Here is a 15,237-nt window from a genome sequence, read left to right as displayed (position 1 = left end):
CTATAAGTAACGGCTTAATGCTAAAACCAACTCTTATTTGATGGTTTCTCATTTTGTGTTTTCAGGAACAGATGATTGATCTTCAGATAGAGTAACTTAAAGTAATCTTGGTGGTTCATTCAACCCTGGGTTTTTTTTTATTTCTTGTTTTGTCCATCATTTCTAACTGTAATGACAGTGTTGTATAAATCAAAGAGGTCTGAGAACACAATGCAATCAGTATAACAAAGTCCACTAGAAAAAAATAATTTTCTAAACTGATCTGACATGAGACAAATCTCCTCAGTAACTACAAAACTGCTCATTTACTGTTTTACTGAACTGATTTTATTTTCTTTCTGCATAAGAAACTATTAAATCATCAACTTATTAAACTGCTCTTGATAAAGTAAACAAAATGTACATTTCATATCTTTCTGTCACATGTAACGCGATTACATGTGACAGAATGTAAAAGTAGTAAAAAAAAGTATTAAAATAAGAACCAAGTTTCAATAAATGTTATTTTTTCTTTAAGTCTGAATATAACTTTCACGTACTTGTATTTTAATTTTAATTAAGAGTTTGAATGAAGCTTACTTGAAGAAGAAATATGCATGTTTAGATGCACATGTTTTCCTGGCTCCAGCCCTCCTAAGGCTCAGTGATTTAGATCTTCAGTCTTTGTGATCCTGCTCTAACAGGGCTGGATGACCTCTGAACATTGCTGATTGTAGTGAGAACAACCCGATTGTCTGTCTGTTCTAATTCCACTCTTGTGCTTCCTTCTTTCTCACAATCTCTACTCCACCTCTACCTGATGATGTCACTGGTTAATTGTGGTGCAGTGCTCAGTGCCTCAGAGACCTAACTAAGTGACTGGAGTCTGCTGGGAGAAAGTTCCACAATCCCAATTCTTTCAGAGAATACACACTTCAACAAAAACACAAATCCAAACACACACACGTACTTCACAGCCATAACTGGAACTGTCACCCTATATGCACCTAATGAGGATAAACTCCCTTTTAACCTTGCTGAGGAATCACATTAATTGTGTCTCCACTGACGGGCCCTTCCATCCCCTCCTCTTTTCCCCACATCAGGAGCTTGGAGGCTTGGGAAGGTGAGCGGGCCATCTCCCCTCCTTCTGGAACAAAGCGCCTGCAGGAGCAGATGTTCCACTCCGGTGGAGGAACAGGGAGGTGGGTGGTGGTGTTGGAAGGGGGTAAATCTCCGGCCTCCTATTATATTAAATGTTAGTGCTGGGTTTGTGTCAGTAAATCTATATTCAGTAATATGCCTGTGTGTGTATGTAGGTAGGTAGACTTCATCATCAGTAAACACTTGAGTGGCTTTACTGGCCAGTACCTTAATAAGCTTGGGCTCATACCACAAACAAACACACACACAAACATGCACACACACACAGAACTTGGTTTCCATGATGTCGAAGCACTTTGGGAATAGGCTGTCAGTGTTTCTTCCACTAGCATGGTACTAGCTGCACCCCCTCTCTCCCCTTTCTTCTTTCCCTCTTTGGTAATCAAACATGCAGAGCTACTTTTGCAAGCCAGAGACTCGTCTCTATTCCACACCACAGTGAGACATTTCCCTGAGAACACTGTGAACTGTTGTGTTTATATGGGAGGCACTGCATCTATTGTTAATGTCATCTAAATGCTCCACTTGATATAAGGAAACAGAACAAACAGGGAGGGAACTATAAAGGGTATACAACTGTGTTATTATCTGCTGTTCAGCCATCAGTTGCAACATCATAAAAGACTGTTAGCTGTAGGGAAATGTACTAGAAAGACAGTGGTGGTACAAGTATAGGTCAAAATTCCAAGGTTTTCAAAGATTGCAAATATTTCACACAGAATTACAAGTAACTGTAGACAGTATAGCTATATATTGGTGATAGAAGTACAAGTACTTACATTTGGGTACTTGCGGATACTGAGCAGCAATACAAGTACTTTATAATGCTATTAAAGTTCTTACAGCAAGTTTAAAAACATGTTTCATTTACATCAGATGTTTCTCATTTTTCTAAATGTAACAAACTCCTTGAATTCTGCGTCATGTTGGTTCTTTGGGTGTTTTATCCATTTGCTTGTGTCAAGTGACTAAATTTCGTGACGCGGTATCAGGTGTTGGGTATCTGAGTAGTACATGAGGACGTATTGGACTGATACCCGATGCTGGCATTGGTATCTGTACATCCCTACTATACATCTATAAGAAAATAATAATAAAGGTATAATTTCCTTTTCATGAGAAAGATAACCCAATTGAACTCAGTGTCTTGGATTTAAATATTTAGATAACATTTTCTAGGAAGACCACATCTATGGTGCATTATCATCACATAATACTCTGTGTGTTTAGTAAAGTGAAATGCATATTGATGCAGCTGCAATAATACACACTCCATTATCCATCTATGCTGCCTTGAAAGTAATATTTATCAATCATCTGTGTGTGTGTGTGTGCATTGTTATAGAGGTGTATCTGATGATAATAATAACAATAACAAAAAATGATACATTAATACTAATATTAAATGAATGCATTATTATAGATGCATCAACATGCACGTTCCTTAACATGGACTATTATAGCATGCTATGAGTCTTTACTACAGTTGATTGTCTGGGTGTGTATAGGTGACTGCAGGTAGTCACAAAAAAATCATATTATAAGCCACACTGGTTAACAGCTCTATTAAGAGCATCCATAAGACACTTAAACTTACAATCGGTTATTTTATATATTAATTATAAGTCACATATATTTATTTTTTATGACTGTTGACACAGTGCATCATAAAATATTGTTTATGAGTCATAAGAATTATGAATTCATTATAATGCACCATGAATGGCCCTTTTAACACACTGATCTGGTCTTCATAGAAAGTGTTACCAATGTCAGTATCATATAATGTAAAGATTAAAGTTTGCAAACACAGGTAATGTATGTGATGTATATAGTGTAGACAATAAAGAATCTACTTTTGAAGTCAGTGTTAATATACAAATTCTAGTATTAATTAAAATATTTGCTATTATCTACAAATCAGATCAGTTCTTAATGATTACTTGTTTTAACCCCAAAGTGGTATCAGCTTTTAAATCCTCTTCCCTGTCCTGTAAATTAATCTAAAACCAGCCTCTAATCTAAAACTCCCTATCCCAGGTTTACCCAAAGTAAACTGAAAGCTGTTCTTGAACCATCTGGAGTACATTCTTTGTTTTGGTCTCTTCTGAGAAGTAACACTCAGATCTTTTCCCCCTGTCAGAACCACTGTAAGTGCTACTGGTACTGAGTACAAACATACAGATTATTATTATTATTATTTTGTGACCCTTTTGTGACTTATGAGCTGAAAAAACTCTGTGAACCACAGCATTTAGCCTTATCTAGTGACCACTTCCAATGTGATAACAAGACCACAGATATACAAGATTTCTGAAGGTCTTGACTTTTTCCAAAAAAAAAAAAAAAAAAAAAAAAAAACATGCTCCAGAGTAACTGGGACAAGACTACATCATAGTGCTTTATCCTTTGTTGAAACTAAACTTTGTGTATATAAAGGCATCAAAACATGTGCTATGGCGCTACATAGTTCATATAAAAATCAATTAATGGCAACCTATTTAAATTTACATACTTTCCTTGTTCTGGATCACTGCATATGGTCATTTTTCAGGATTCCATTGGCTATACGAAGTACCAGTCACCAGGGCAATCTGTTCGAAATGGCTCTGTCTTTATATGAGAGAGGAGAAGCATGCAGTTCCTTCCTTCACCATAGGATCTCATCAGCTATTGTGACACTGAAGCTCCTATTAGGTGTTTAAGTGTCAAAAAAAAGGTCAGACTGCAGCTGCCATTATGATATTAAGATATCACTGTTTCCAATATGCCACAGTTTTCATACCTAAACAACAGAAAAGGTTGTTTGTCAGTGCCTTCCAAAGTTGGCCATATGTTGCATAAACAATTCATATGTTTGTGTTCCGATGAGCTGTTTCTATGTTTTTTTTTTTTTTTTTTTTCATTTAAATCTTTATTGACACTATATTTGTAACACTGACTTGGAAGTTTTAACAACAAAATGACAAACCCACAAAGAAAAGTTAACAAAACAAAAACTGCTTGGGAAGAGTCTTTATATTTTTACAGATTTATGTTTCTATAAACTATTGTTCTAGTCCAGTGTCATCATTTTGAGTCTTGTATAGACTTGTATAGACATTTTTCCCATTTTCTGTTCAATTGTGTCTCTTGCAGTCACAGTTTGTGTGTCAATTTTCCAATTACAAAGATTTCTTCCACAATTGTTAGCTATTGGTTTTCCATTGGTGGTGTAACTATAGTGATGGCTTTCTTGCTTGTCACTAGCAGTATTTTGATCAAACATCTGTCACTAGCAAAAACGCTTTATTCAGAGAGTTTACATAGATTAAACACCCAACAACTTTTAGGAACCTCATATCCTAGTATTTGCTGTAGCTCCTTACATATTATTTCCCCAAATTCAATTATTTTCTGACATTTCCAAAAAACATAAGAATGGTCTACATCAAAAGAGCCATTCTCTCACCAACATTTCTGATGACTATGCAGCTGCTTACTTTTCATTTACGGTGTACAGTATATGTCTGTCTTTGCCACTGAGAGAAAACTGTCTTTTCAGTTCACCTGAAACCTGTCTATGTGGATTTAATTGCCATAATGCCTGCTGAAACAGATGGTTCCAAATCTTGTTTTCAGTAGATGGTCTGTGAATCAGGTGATTACTACATTATACATTTCCTGTATTATGAGATTACACTAAATATTTCTTTTGCACAAGCGGAGCATGGCTATCTACCACTCCGACTCTCCAAGGACTACTTAAGGATGGGCATTGAAAATGAAACATTAATAAGCTCTGTCTAATTTGGGTTAGAGGGCATTCAGAGGTAAAGGTGTGAATTATTTACAACTCTATGGAGCAAGGCTTGTGAGGTACTTCAGGGAGACAACTCAAATTGCTCTACACTCAAACATGACATACTCTACTCAGTGCAGAACCTGGAGTATTAAAGGTGATCAGTGTTGCTGTTTCTGTATTGCTGCTTTGCTGCTATAAACACTGTTGCTGAAGCTGTGCGAACTGCTGCTGTGTTGCTCATAATAGAATTTCACAAACTCCACCTCTGATATACCCTGATTCCCTTGAGGTAAAATGACCACACTCACTCTCCACCTCCTTTTGATGAGCTTGATATTTGCTTATGGGAAGAGATGAGTTCAGAGCCTTGACACCAGACACAGAATCCATCATAGATGGTGTGAAATCACTAACAGTTAATGAATTCCACGTGAGCTGGCTGATTGAAATATAAAGAGATGCATGCATAAAGGCCATTTTTAATGGGAGGACCCTGGGTGCCATATAATGCTGCCTCCAATATCCATTGGGCTGAGTCACATTAATTCTCCATTGCATCTTCTAAAGACAGTCAGCTGTCCATGTCCACTGTACACATGAGCTGAGTATCTCACTTGCAGCTCTTTTTTGCGGGGTGAGTTTAAGTCTTTGAAGTGTATAGGTATGCCTATATTCACTGGCTACTGGCATAAAATGAATATTCAATAATAGATTTCATTTGTTATTGAGTTTACATACAGCCTTGTAAATGTTGCTTTTCTGAAACATTTCTAGTGGACATTTGAACCACAATGAAATTGTGGCACAAATGGATCACAACAAAACTGCATCCAGTGGACATGAGGGGTAACAAAAGATTAGAACAGACGATTAGACAAATACTCTAGTGTTAGTGTTGAGGAACTGACGTGGATTTATTTAAGCAGGCATCCTGTCAAATGTACACTACCAGAAACTTGATTCAGTGTTTATAATGTATGAAGTAGGCTACAAAACCTATTTAACATTAGAGACAAGAGCTCAGCAGCTCTAGATTTTAAACTGGAGGTTCCTTCTGCCTTTTCTAAAGTCTATAATAGAAAGAAAAGAGAGGTTAACAGTCTGTCATCTGCTATCTCATTATTGTCTTTACCTCCCACTTATGATGAACTTTTACAATTCTAGTATTGAATTTCTCATTATTCATGTTGTTTTGACAGGATGTGCTACTGTGCTTATGAAAAGCATAGGTGCTGTGCTGTTTACATATATACATTTACATATGTATACATATATATGTGTATGTTTATATAACACACACACATCTATATATGTATATATATATATATATATATATATATATATATATATATATATATATATGTGTGTGTGTGTGTGTGTGTGTGTGTGTGTGTGTGTGTATATATGTACTACTGTAACTTCCCTGCAATGTTTCACTACAGTAAAGCAGTAAAGTTGTGTCTGTGAGTGTGTGTACATGTGTGTGGTTCGTTTGTCATCTCACCCCGAACATTTGCCGGAGGTCGGGGTCTCGGAAACGGAAAGGGATGTTGGAGACATGTAACCTCTTGGGCTGCTGCTTCTCCGACGAATCACTGGGCTGCAGGTGGAGCTGCTGGGAGCCCTCCGTCTGTGCAACGTCCTCTGCCTGCTGCAAGGAAACACAGATTAAAAAAACAAAAAAACTCCTGTGAGGATGATAAAAGAGCCACATGAAAGGTGAGGAGCACAAATGTTAAAAAAAAAAAAAAAAAGATCCTGTACACTCAAGAAGGACTGACAAGAACAACGTGGTGAAATATTCAGAAAGCGGAGAAGTGTGTGAAAGTGAAAAATGGGGGAAGGTAGACATCAAAGAGAGCTGTTTCAGACTCCACTCTGTATCTTCCTGTGTAGCTTTTAATGTCCAGGTCTTTCTCAGTTTTTTTTTTTTTACTACTGAGAACTATTGGACTTAGCTTCCCATTACAGAACATTTATCTTTTTGGCAACCATACCCACGACTTTTCCCTGACCCTAAACCTTAAAATGTTTCATTTGCCACCCATTAACCAAGTGTTAAGGTGCTGATATGGTTAATGTTTGGCTCTTAGGCTCCTTTTAGATACACATGTGCTGACTTGGCTTGACCTGGTTTTGTCAGCCCAGCACAGCAGAGACTTGTATCTCTATAACAAGAGTGCTACCTTTTAACTGATGTACTTGTCTTGAATGGCTGTAAAACAATAGATACATATATTTTATTTCCTATAAAATCTTCACTCAAGTCCTCCGTGAATTTGTTATCCAAAAACATTTGTCATGGAACAGAAAATCAACAAATGCTGGGTTTTCATCATCAGTAACAACACGAATCCCATACAGCTGAAAGTAAACATGACACAATAAAATAAAGCAGATACATGAAAGTACAAACAATGAAACAGGAGAGAAACTAAACTTAAAAACACAGAGATGCAGTCAGAAGCTACAAACAAACAGAGCTGAACACAGCTCTCTCTGGTTTCCTGTACACATGAGTTGTAGGGGGTCATCACTGGTTGGGCACGGTCAGCAAGAACTCACCATGACCTGCTCAGAGGCAGACTGGGTGAGCTGTGGCTCTACTCTGGGGATGGTCCATCTTGCGTGCAACTTGGCACAGCTTGGTGTGTTACAAGTTTCTACCACAGTCTGGGGAGATTCTGATGAAATGATTGTACTCTGCATCTACAGCAAATAAGTGACGGAAAATTGATGGATGAGCTACAGCAGCAACGTCATGTTGTATTCTGGGTATATCAGGGATCAATGCACCATAGGCTAGAGGCTATATACAACAACTGTACATTTGGAACAAGCCCAAAGAACAACACTGGGCAACCTTATTTGTGGGAACTGCAGGTCATGTGGCAGGTTTGGTCTGTTTCTCTCAGCTGTAGATGAAGAATGAATGAATGTGATGGAGAAAATATTCTGACAGTTACAAACAATGTGAAACAACTCAGTAATATCACTATCTGGACCATTAGGTCAAACAAAAGTGAGTTAGTTTTGGTTGGCTGCAGCCAAAAGCCCTTTGAAACCAGTCAGAATCAGATATGACCTTTTTTCTCCTAACAATTTATGTTGCACATTAGGAAAACAGCAGGTTCCCAACCTCACTGTTTACTGGGATGTTCACTATGAATTCATGTCAGCAAGATTTATTGCAGCCTAAACAATGGGTAAAGTGCACACTGCAGATAAAACACTTACTTTATCCTGCTTTGCATCCCTTGGGTTGGGAAAGAAAACGGCAGGCCAACTGTTAGACTTTCTCATTTCATTCATCTAATTGTTTAGCTGTACTGGCAGCAGCAAGCAAGAAAAGTAAAACAGTCAACCTTCACAAGTGAGTAACCACAGTGCTTTAGGCTAAGTCATGTTATGGCATACAGCAAGATGGCCACAGTGCAGTGCAGACACATATGAAGGGTTAGCATGGGTGTTTATTATGGAAAAAAGGCAGCATCTATGACTGTTATGATGGGAGTAAATACTCTTTCATGTGTGATTCTTTGGTCCACATCTCTTGAGTTATGGCAGGTTTACACCAGCCTTGTTTACTCCAATCCCTGGACTGTTCACCCCCTCGGTGTGGTTCATTTGGGTTGGTGTGAACAGACCAAACAATTCAACAACTCTGGTCTGCCTTGAAGAGGTGGTCTCGGACTGCTGTCAAGTGAACTCTGTAGTGAGCACTATTCAAACCAGAAGTTCACCATTGTTGTGTCATTTCACTGCTTAAAAAACATTTTCTCTTCAAGTTTTGGTGACTGGTGAATTAGTAGAAAATTTGTAAAAAAAAAATGTGGACTGGCAGGCTGTCTTACATGTTCATATGCAGGGTCCTTTAACTGATATGTGCTCCAGATCAACAGAAGCTGACAGTGCTCCATGATGTTCGATATCCAGGTAGAAATTTAAATAGCTTCATTGTATTTTACCTGCCGACTGTCCGACCAAGTACTGAATGGCATTTCCACCCCCTGACTTTTGTTTACAATCTCTGGACTTTTCCTTTTAGTTTAGTTTGTTAATGTGAAACAGACCAGTTGGAGAACTGAAACAATTCATCACCCTTGCTTTTCATCATTTCCGAAACTGGACCTTTAGGTGTGAACTCATCCTCAAACATCCTTCACTATAGTATAGTGAACACAAATTATCCATAAGTCACAATAGATGGCATGTCATTACCCTGAAGAATAAAATCCTGGCTTAGATTCTGCTTCTTAACCGGGGAGAGAGTTGATTGGCATCAGTTATTAAATTGATGTGTCATCTTCATACAGAATTGTAAACTTGGACAGATCGACTTTTATACCAATTGTGCATCATGACGTAAATATATCATTAATTTCACAGACTTCAGGGAATCAGAGGAGGCTCCCTTGTTGCATTTACCAACTAAAACTGTGCTGTTTTGTTTTTCTTAATGGGAACGTCATGCATTAGTGCATTCCATATGGTAGAACAAAGCCAAGGATGAAGCAGTGACCTCTGGGAAAAGGTGAGGACTTCCTACTCTTATTTTTACTGAACCAAAAGATTCTACACACTGTGGCTATCAGTGTGTGTGTTCAGAGCTGTTTGTGTTTCAAAAATCCACACCACAGGGTTTAAAGTTACTTAGTTTTATGATTTCTGATAAAACCAGGGTTATGGGACTCTATCTTCTGCAAGGTGCGAACTGCCACACAACCTTGTGCCCATCTGTGTATACATGGGTATGCTGGTCTTAAAATGAGGAGTGGTAAGGCGCATTGCATTGATGGTGCACTTCTATCTTGAGGCAGCAGAAAGTAATTGCACAATTGATCAACAAAAATCTGGTCTAAGGACAATGGCGCAGGATTTTCCTTTTATTCTTTATTTATTTTCCATTATTCAGACAGTAATGTGCCTACACAGGCAGGTCCACAACACACACACACTCTACTTCTCAGGCACAGCAGTTAATCCATGGGTCAATTTCCACATGGAGCTGTGTCTTCATTAATTGGTTAAATCCTACAGGATCGTCTTCATCATTCTGTTTCTCTACACATCCAAAAGGTCCAAAAGTGAAACAGTCTTCCATCAGAGATTATTTTGTCTGGAGAGTTTCCTCTGCCCTGTCTGTTTATAACTGCAGTTATATTATAGTTTTAGCTTTTCTGATTAATTATTAACAATATTTGCTGCAGTTGCATTCCACACATGGAGGCCTCTGATCATGAATCCATCCCTTAAACAATGTTGAGATGATTTCTCTATTGTGTGTTGTATTGTCTTTATTTACTTTAATGATCAAAGGAGGTGCTTTCAATAATTTGTGCGTAAAGCGCATACACACAGTTAGGACAGAGGGAGAAGCACCATACTTTTTCACCCACGTGCTCCGACTGCTATTAATCAAAAGTTAATTTTACATGTATGGTTTATATGTATTGTATTATAACTGCAGTGCAGCTGCATCACTACAAGTGGCTTATTTCAGCATCTCTGTTCACTTCTCCAACTTGCTGAAACTGTCATTTAAATAGCAACACAGCACAGACAGCTACAACTACTTTGCATCCAGATTGTGTACCATTTAAATAGCAAAGGGCACTATAAGTGCTATAGATTGTCTAAATAGGGCTCATGAAGTTTATCCTTAAGCCGCAGTGTTGGTGTATGAAATATTCTCCTTAGTTGGACCTATACTGTGGGGAAGCTGATTTTTAATGAATTCTGAAAGGCTTTTGTTTGTGAGACAGCAATCTCTGCAAGACAAAAGAAATATCACAACTGAGAGACAGACAAAAAGATGGCTCTCCCCTCAGATGTCTTGAGGTACAACCCAGCTCCCTTAATTGCATCCACCTTTCCTTCACTTGTGTCCTGTCCTTGGATTTGAGTTCCTCCCACTGAGGACATTAGAAATGTATCAAAAGATATGAGGAGGGGGGAGTCGAGGACACACGTGCTTAGTGAAATGAGATGTCCTTTGTTCTGAACCTTTGTTGTAATGACATCTGTTTCTGATGATGATGGCACAGCTGGATCGATCTGCAGATGTTGACAGCTCTATAGTGACCTTAGATGCCCCCTTTCTATTCAGGGCAGAAAAATTAATAAATAACAGTAATAAAATTCTAGCATCAGAATGGCTGTCATGATAGTGGACATGAAGGATCAGAAGGACCAGAGCTATATTCGGGTAAGGCAACTGTGATGTACACCCGACTGGATTTTGTGTAACCTTTCTCTTGCTAGTCATAATGTGCATCTCATTAATTAATCTGCTTCGTGGTGATGGGTCAGGCAGGCCTGGTTTAGTGGCTTTGTTTTGGTTTTAGCATGTGCATTGTGACCAGGGTGGCTTCTCTTTTTTTAGTTAGTTTAGCTGGCCTTCCATACCTTTGCAATTATTTTTGTTGGTACTCATTTTGGTGTCAGGTCTAGTTGAAAAGTTTGTTGTTTAACTGTGACTCTGAATTATGTTATTAAAAACTGAGCCTTTCTGGAGGTTGTAAGCATCTGTTTTTCAAGGTTTCAAACTGTGACATGTGCTGTTTGCAGTGAGAAGCAAAAAAGGAGCGAGAGAAGAAGCTGATGTACAGAATGAATCAGACCAACACAGTGATGCAAGGAAGGAGAGAGGGAGAGGGAGAGAGAAAGAGACGGAACGGTGATGTCAGCTAAACCTCACCGATCAATGAGAGAGAAGTGCTGAAGGTAGCTGCATTCACACAGAGAGGGAGAGAGAGAGAGAGAGAGAGAGAGAGAGAGAGAGAGAGAGAGAGAGAGAAAGTGAGGCGGAGGGATGATGGAGAACAGTGATAGAGGGAGAGTTCAGAGATGCATGCAGGATAAGTGCTGATTGAAGAGAGAACAGTAAAAATGGAGAGACAGGCAAGTGAGGATAATGGCATTACATCACACACACACACACACACACACACACACACACAAACACACACACACACATAGGCAAGGAGTGCTCTACTGAATGGGATGCAGTAATAATCAGCTCTCTCTCTCTCTGTGTGTGTGTGTGTGTGTGTGTGTGTGTGTGTGTGTGTGTGTGTGTGTGTGTGTGTGTGTGTGTGTGTGTGTGTGTGCGCGCGTGTGTGTGTGATGTAAGAGAAAGAGAAAGTTTAATAGCAAAGAGCTCATATCAATCCCTGGGAGATGGCAGATGCTGGGACCCTGTAATGATAAAGCACACTCATCCAGGCACTTAGCCCCTTGTCTACACACACACACACACACTGTGGCTGTGGGTTCAGGTGTTGCAGGTCAGATGAATGGTGTGGACACTGACAGTTCTCCTGCACCTTCACCTCTACATCCACTGAACTTCTGTGCCACAAAACACACGCACTCACAAGTAGAGCACTGAGTACAACTTGAATTAATTTTCAAAACTTTTATCTGCAGTTTAGTAACCAATTAAGTGATCAGATCATAAAACCATGAAAACCATGATATACAAATGAAAAACAACACAAAATGCAGCAGCAGCACAGATTTGGAGTAAGGATGTTAATCATTAATCATTAGTCAATTAATTGCCCTTAAGAATTGAACCATTTCAAAATGTATTCACGGATATTTAATCAATAGACATGGCAGTAACTTCACCTTATTTGACATTGTTTAGTCTGGAGGAGCTGTTTGTTGAATCAGGAAAATTAAACTACAATGAGAAAAAAATGACAAAAACCAGTAAAAAAAATTGAAAACAAGAAAAAATATATGTTTTGTATCTTACAAATGAATAATTATTAATTGATCATCAGTGTTTTCAACTATTGTTTGAGGAAAATGCCCAAAATATACAACCCTAGTTTGGAGAGTTACTGTGACCACAGAGCTGAACAGGGAAGGGATGTGGAGGAATTCAACCGGAGGATTTGGAGAAACTGAAACCTCTACTGACAATGTAATAGACATCAATGGTTAAAAGTAACAAATACTGTGAGTACTTTTTGAGACAAATATTTTATACTTTTACTTCAGTATATTTCTAACACCAATACTTTTACTTGTAATTGAGTAATATTTCAGCAATGTAACAGTTCAACAGTTTTAAAATGCAAAAAAAAGAACACAAAAAAACACAAAATGTCTCCATACTGCTCCTGTGGTGTAATCCAAGTGTCCGTAAGCCGAAAAAGACGCCATTTACACCATGTTTTTAGCCTGAATGTCAACTGTAGCCTCTCAGATCTGATCCTCCTGCACATGCCTGAAGAGGGCACACAAGCTCTCGCCCAAGCGACGTGGCTGCAGCAAAGAAATGATGTTCCTCTTCTATGTCAAAGTCCTGACATTTTCTTCTTTGTTGAAAGTTTGAAAGTCAACTGTGCACATAACAAGTCACTATTTCTGCGCAGATCTCTCTCTGTTGTCTGAGCAACTTCCAGGTAGCATGTAAACACAGGCGTGAAGGTATCGCAAGATCTCATATATCTTGCGATGCGCTGCTTGGGTGAGAGCCTGTGTACCTGCGTGCGCACAGAGATCAGGTCTCAGAAGCTAAAGTTGACATTTAGGCTAAAAACATGCTGCTATCACTTCAAATAAAAAACACTCAAATAAGTTCAGTTTCAAGAGTTAGTGGATTCACTTCCATAATTTAAACACTGACCACATCTCTGCAATCTTACAGCATTTAGCGACACTGTTCATGCCGGGCTTTTCTCCTTTTAATGTGCTCCCTCTCAGCTCAACCCTTTCTCTTTCTTTTTCTTCACATGTCACATGCACTCCATGCACTCTCCAGACCAATCAGCTTGCTAGCCCACCAGGAGCCTACTGAGGTTCCTAAACCTACAGAGAAGTGTTATCTGTGCAGCTCCCCTCAGCCTTACAGAGCTTTATAATGAGTTTCAGTTCATGCAAGCCTCATGCAAGAACATGTTCATATTCTTATGTTGAATTTCTCTTACTTTATTTCAATGAAAGATGACTGCAAGGAGATCACAGAGATCGAGGCCACAATAAAGTGGGGATGTTCCCATCGACTTCATAAACCTGCTTGTCCAGATATGCAGCCAATACACCTGACAGCAGGTAATGATACAACATTCATTAATGATTAGAGGCTTTACATGTCAATTTACAATTATATTATAATCTGACATGCAGTCAAACAGGATAATGTTGACATAATTATGAAGTGTTATGTATATCTCAAAATGTCTAAAAACAATTGAAATATATAGTCATTAGAGATTTAAAGATTTTGGTTTGGATACCAGCAGACTGACTGCACATGACTCTATGACAGGACTGGACCTTGTAAATTATGTTTGTGTTCAAAATTCAAAATATGAGAAAATTTATGAATGCAACAAGCTCTCCTAAATCACTCGTACCCACCATTTTAGGAACAAATCTGATCATATGAGCAGTTCTCATGAGTCCCCATGTTTAGCTGTCCCGCCAACAAGTTCACTGTTTTGCTTCCCTCTATATCCCATTTTTCAGCCACAGCAGGCAGCTGTTTTCAGAGAAAAGTTCTAAAGAGCAACTGTACACTGCCTGCTCAGCACCAAACAGCAGACACACACAGGACAGACATCTGTATCTGTTGACTGTGTAAAGAGTTGTTTTAAGCAACCAGGTTTAATCATGCTTAGATGTCAGGGGCAGGTATTGTAGAAAACACTGCTTAGTACATTTTCTCTTCAAACCTTAAAATCTCCTTAATAAATGAATGCAACAGTTTTTGAAATGACCACCAAGAAATGTTTACAGACACCATCTAGCAGCTGAATCTGATACTTTAAACAAACATTTAATTTAGATTTGTACTTTTTCAGATTAGATCAAAAGAAGATAAATAACTACATATAACTGAATCTACATTTTGTATGTTTAGAATAAAATAAGCTTTTTTTTATTACACATAGATTTGTGCAGGAAAACAAATAAGTGAAGTGACTGCTAGTTCTCCAATCAGAGCTCCGTTTCTCCTCATACTGTACCCCCACCCCCATTCCTCCTTCTCTCATCACCTCGTTCTCTCCTCTCATCACCTCCCTCCTGCCCCTCGGCTAAGCAGTATTCCACTGTGAGCTGCCTTAGCTCTGTTTGGCCTTTTAATTTGTGTTAATTGCATGTTAATCGAGCAACATCTGCCTGAGCAGAGGCGCAGAGGTGTGTGTGTGTGTGTGTGTGTGGTAATTAGAAAGGTGCTGTGCTTTGTGAGTTAGTGTGTAAAGTGTGATTACCCAGCAGAGGGTCACAGATAAGTAGGTGAAATCCTCTGAAGGTTGGTTGTGACTACTGATAATACAAGTGGGTCGAGA

General features: G+C 38.7%; 1 protein-coding gene across 1 annotated transcript in view; it reads right to left on the bottom strand.

Annotated features, from left to right (window-relative positions):
• rbfox3a (RNA binding fox-1 homolog 3a) overlaps nt 1–15,237 on the bottom strand; it is a 290,125-nt gene that overhangs the window by 112,888 nt on the left and 162,000 nt on the right. The window contains exon 3 of the mRNA XM_084740224.1: nt 6,432–6,578. Coding sequence (XP_084596350.1) covers nt 6,432–6,578 — 147 coding nt within the window. The remainder of the gene's footprint in view (nt 1–6,431; nt 6,579–15,237) is intronic.

The sequence above is a fragment of the Lutjanus erythropterus genome, chromosome 17, assembly GCF_056507025.1.
Source record: "Lutjanus erythropterus isolate fLutEry1 chromosome 17, fLutEry1.hap2, whole genome shotgun sequence".
Lineage (NCBI taxonomy): Eukaryota > Metazoa > Chordata > Actinopteri > Lutjaniformes > Lutjanidae > Lutjanus > Lutjanus erythropterus.
This window is presented reverse-complemented; position numbering and strand designations above follow the sequence as displayed.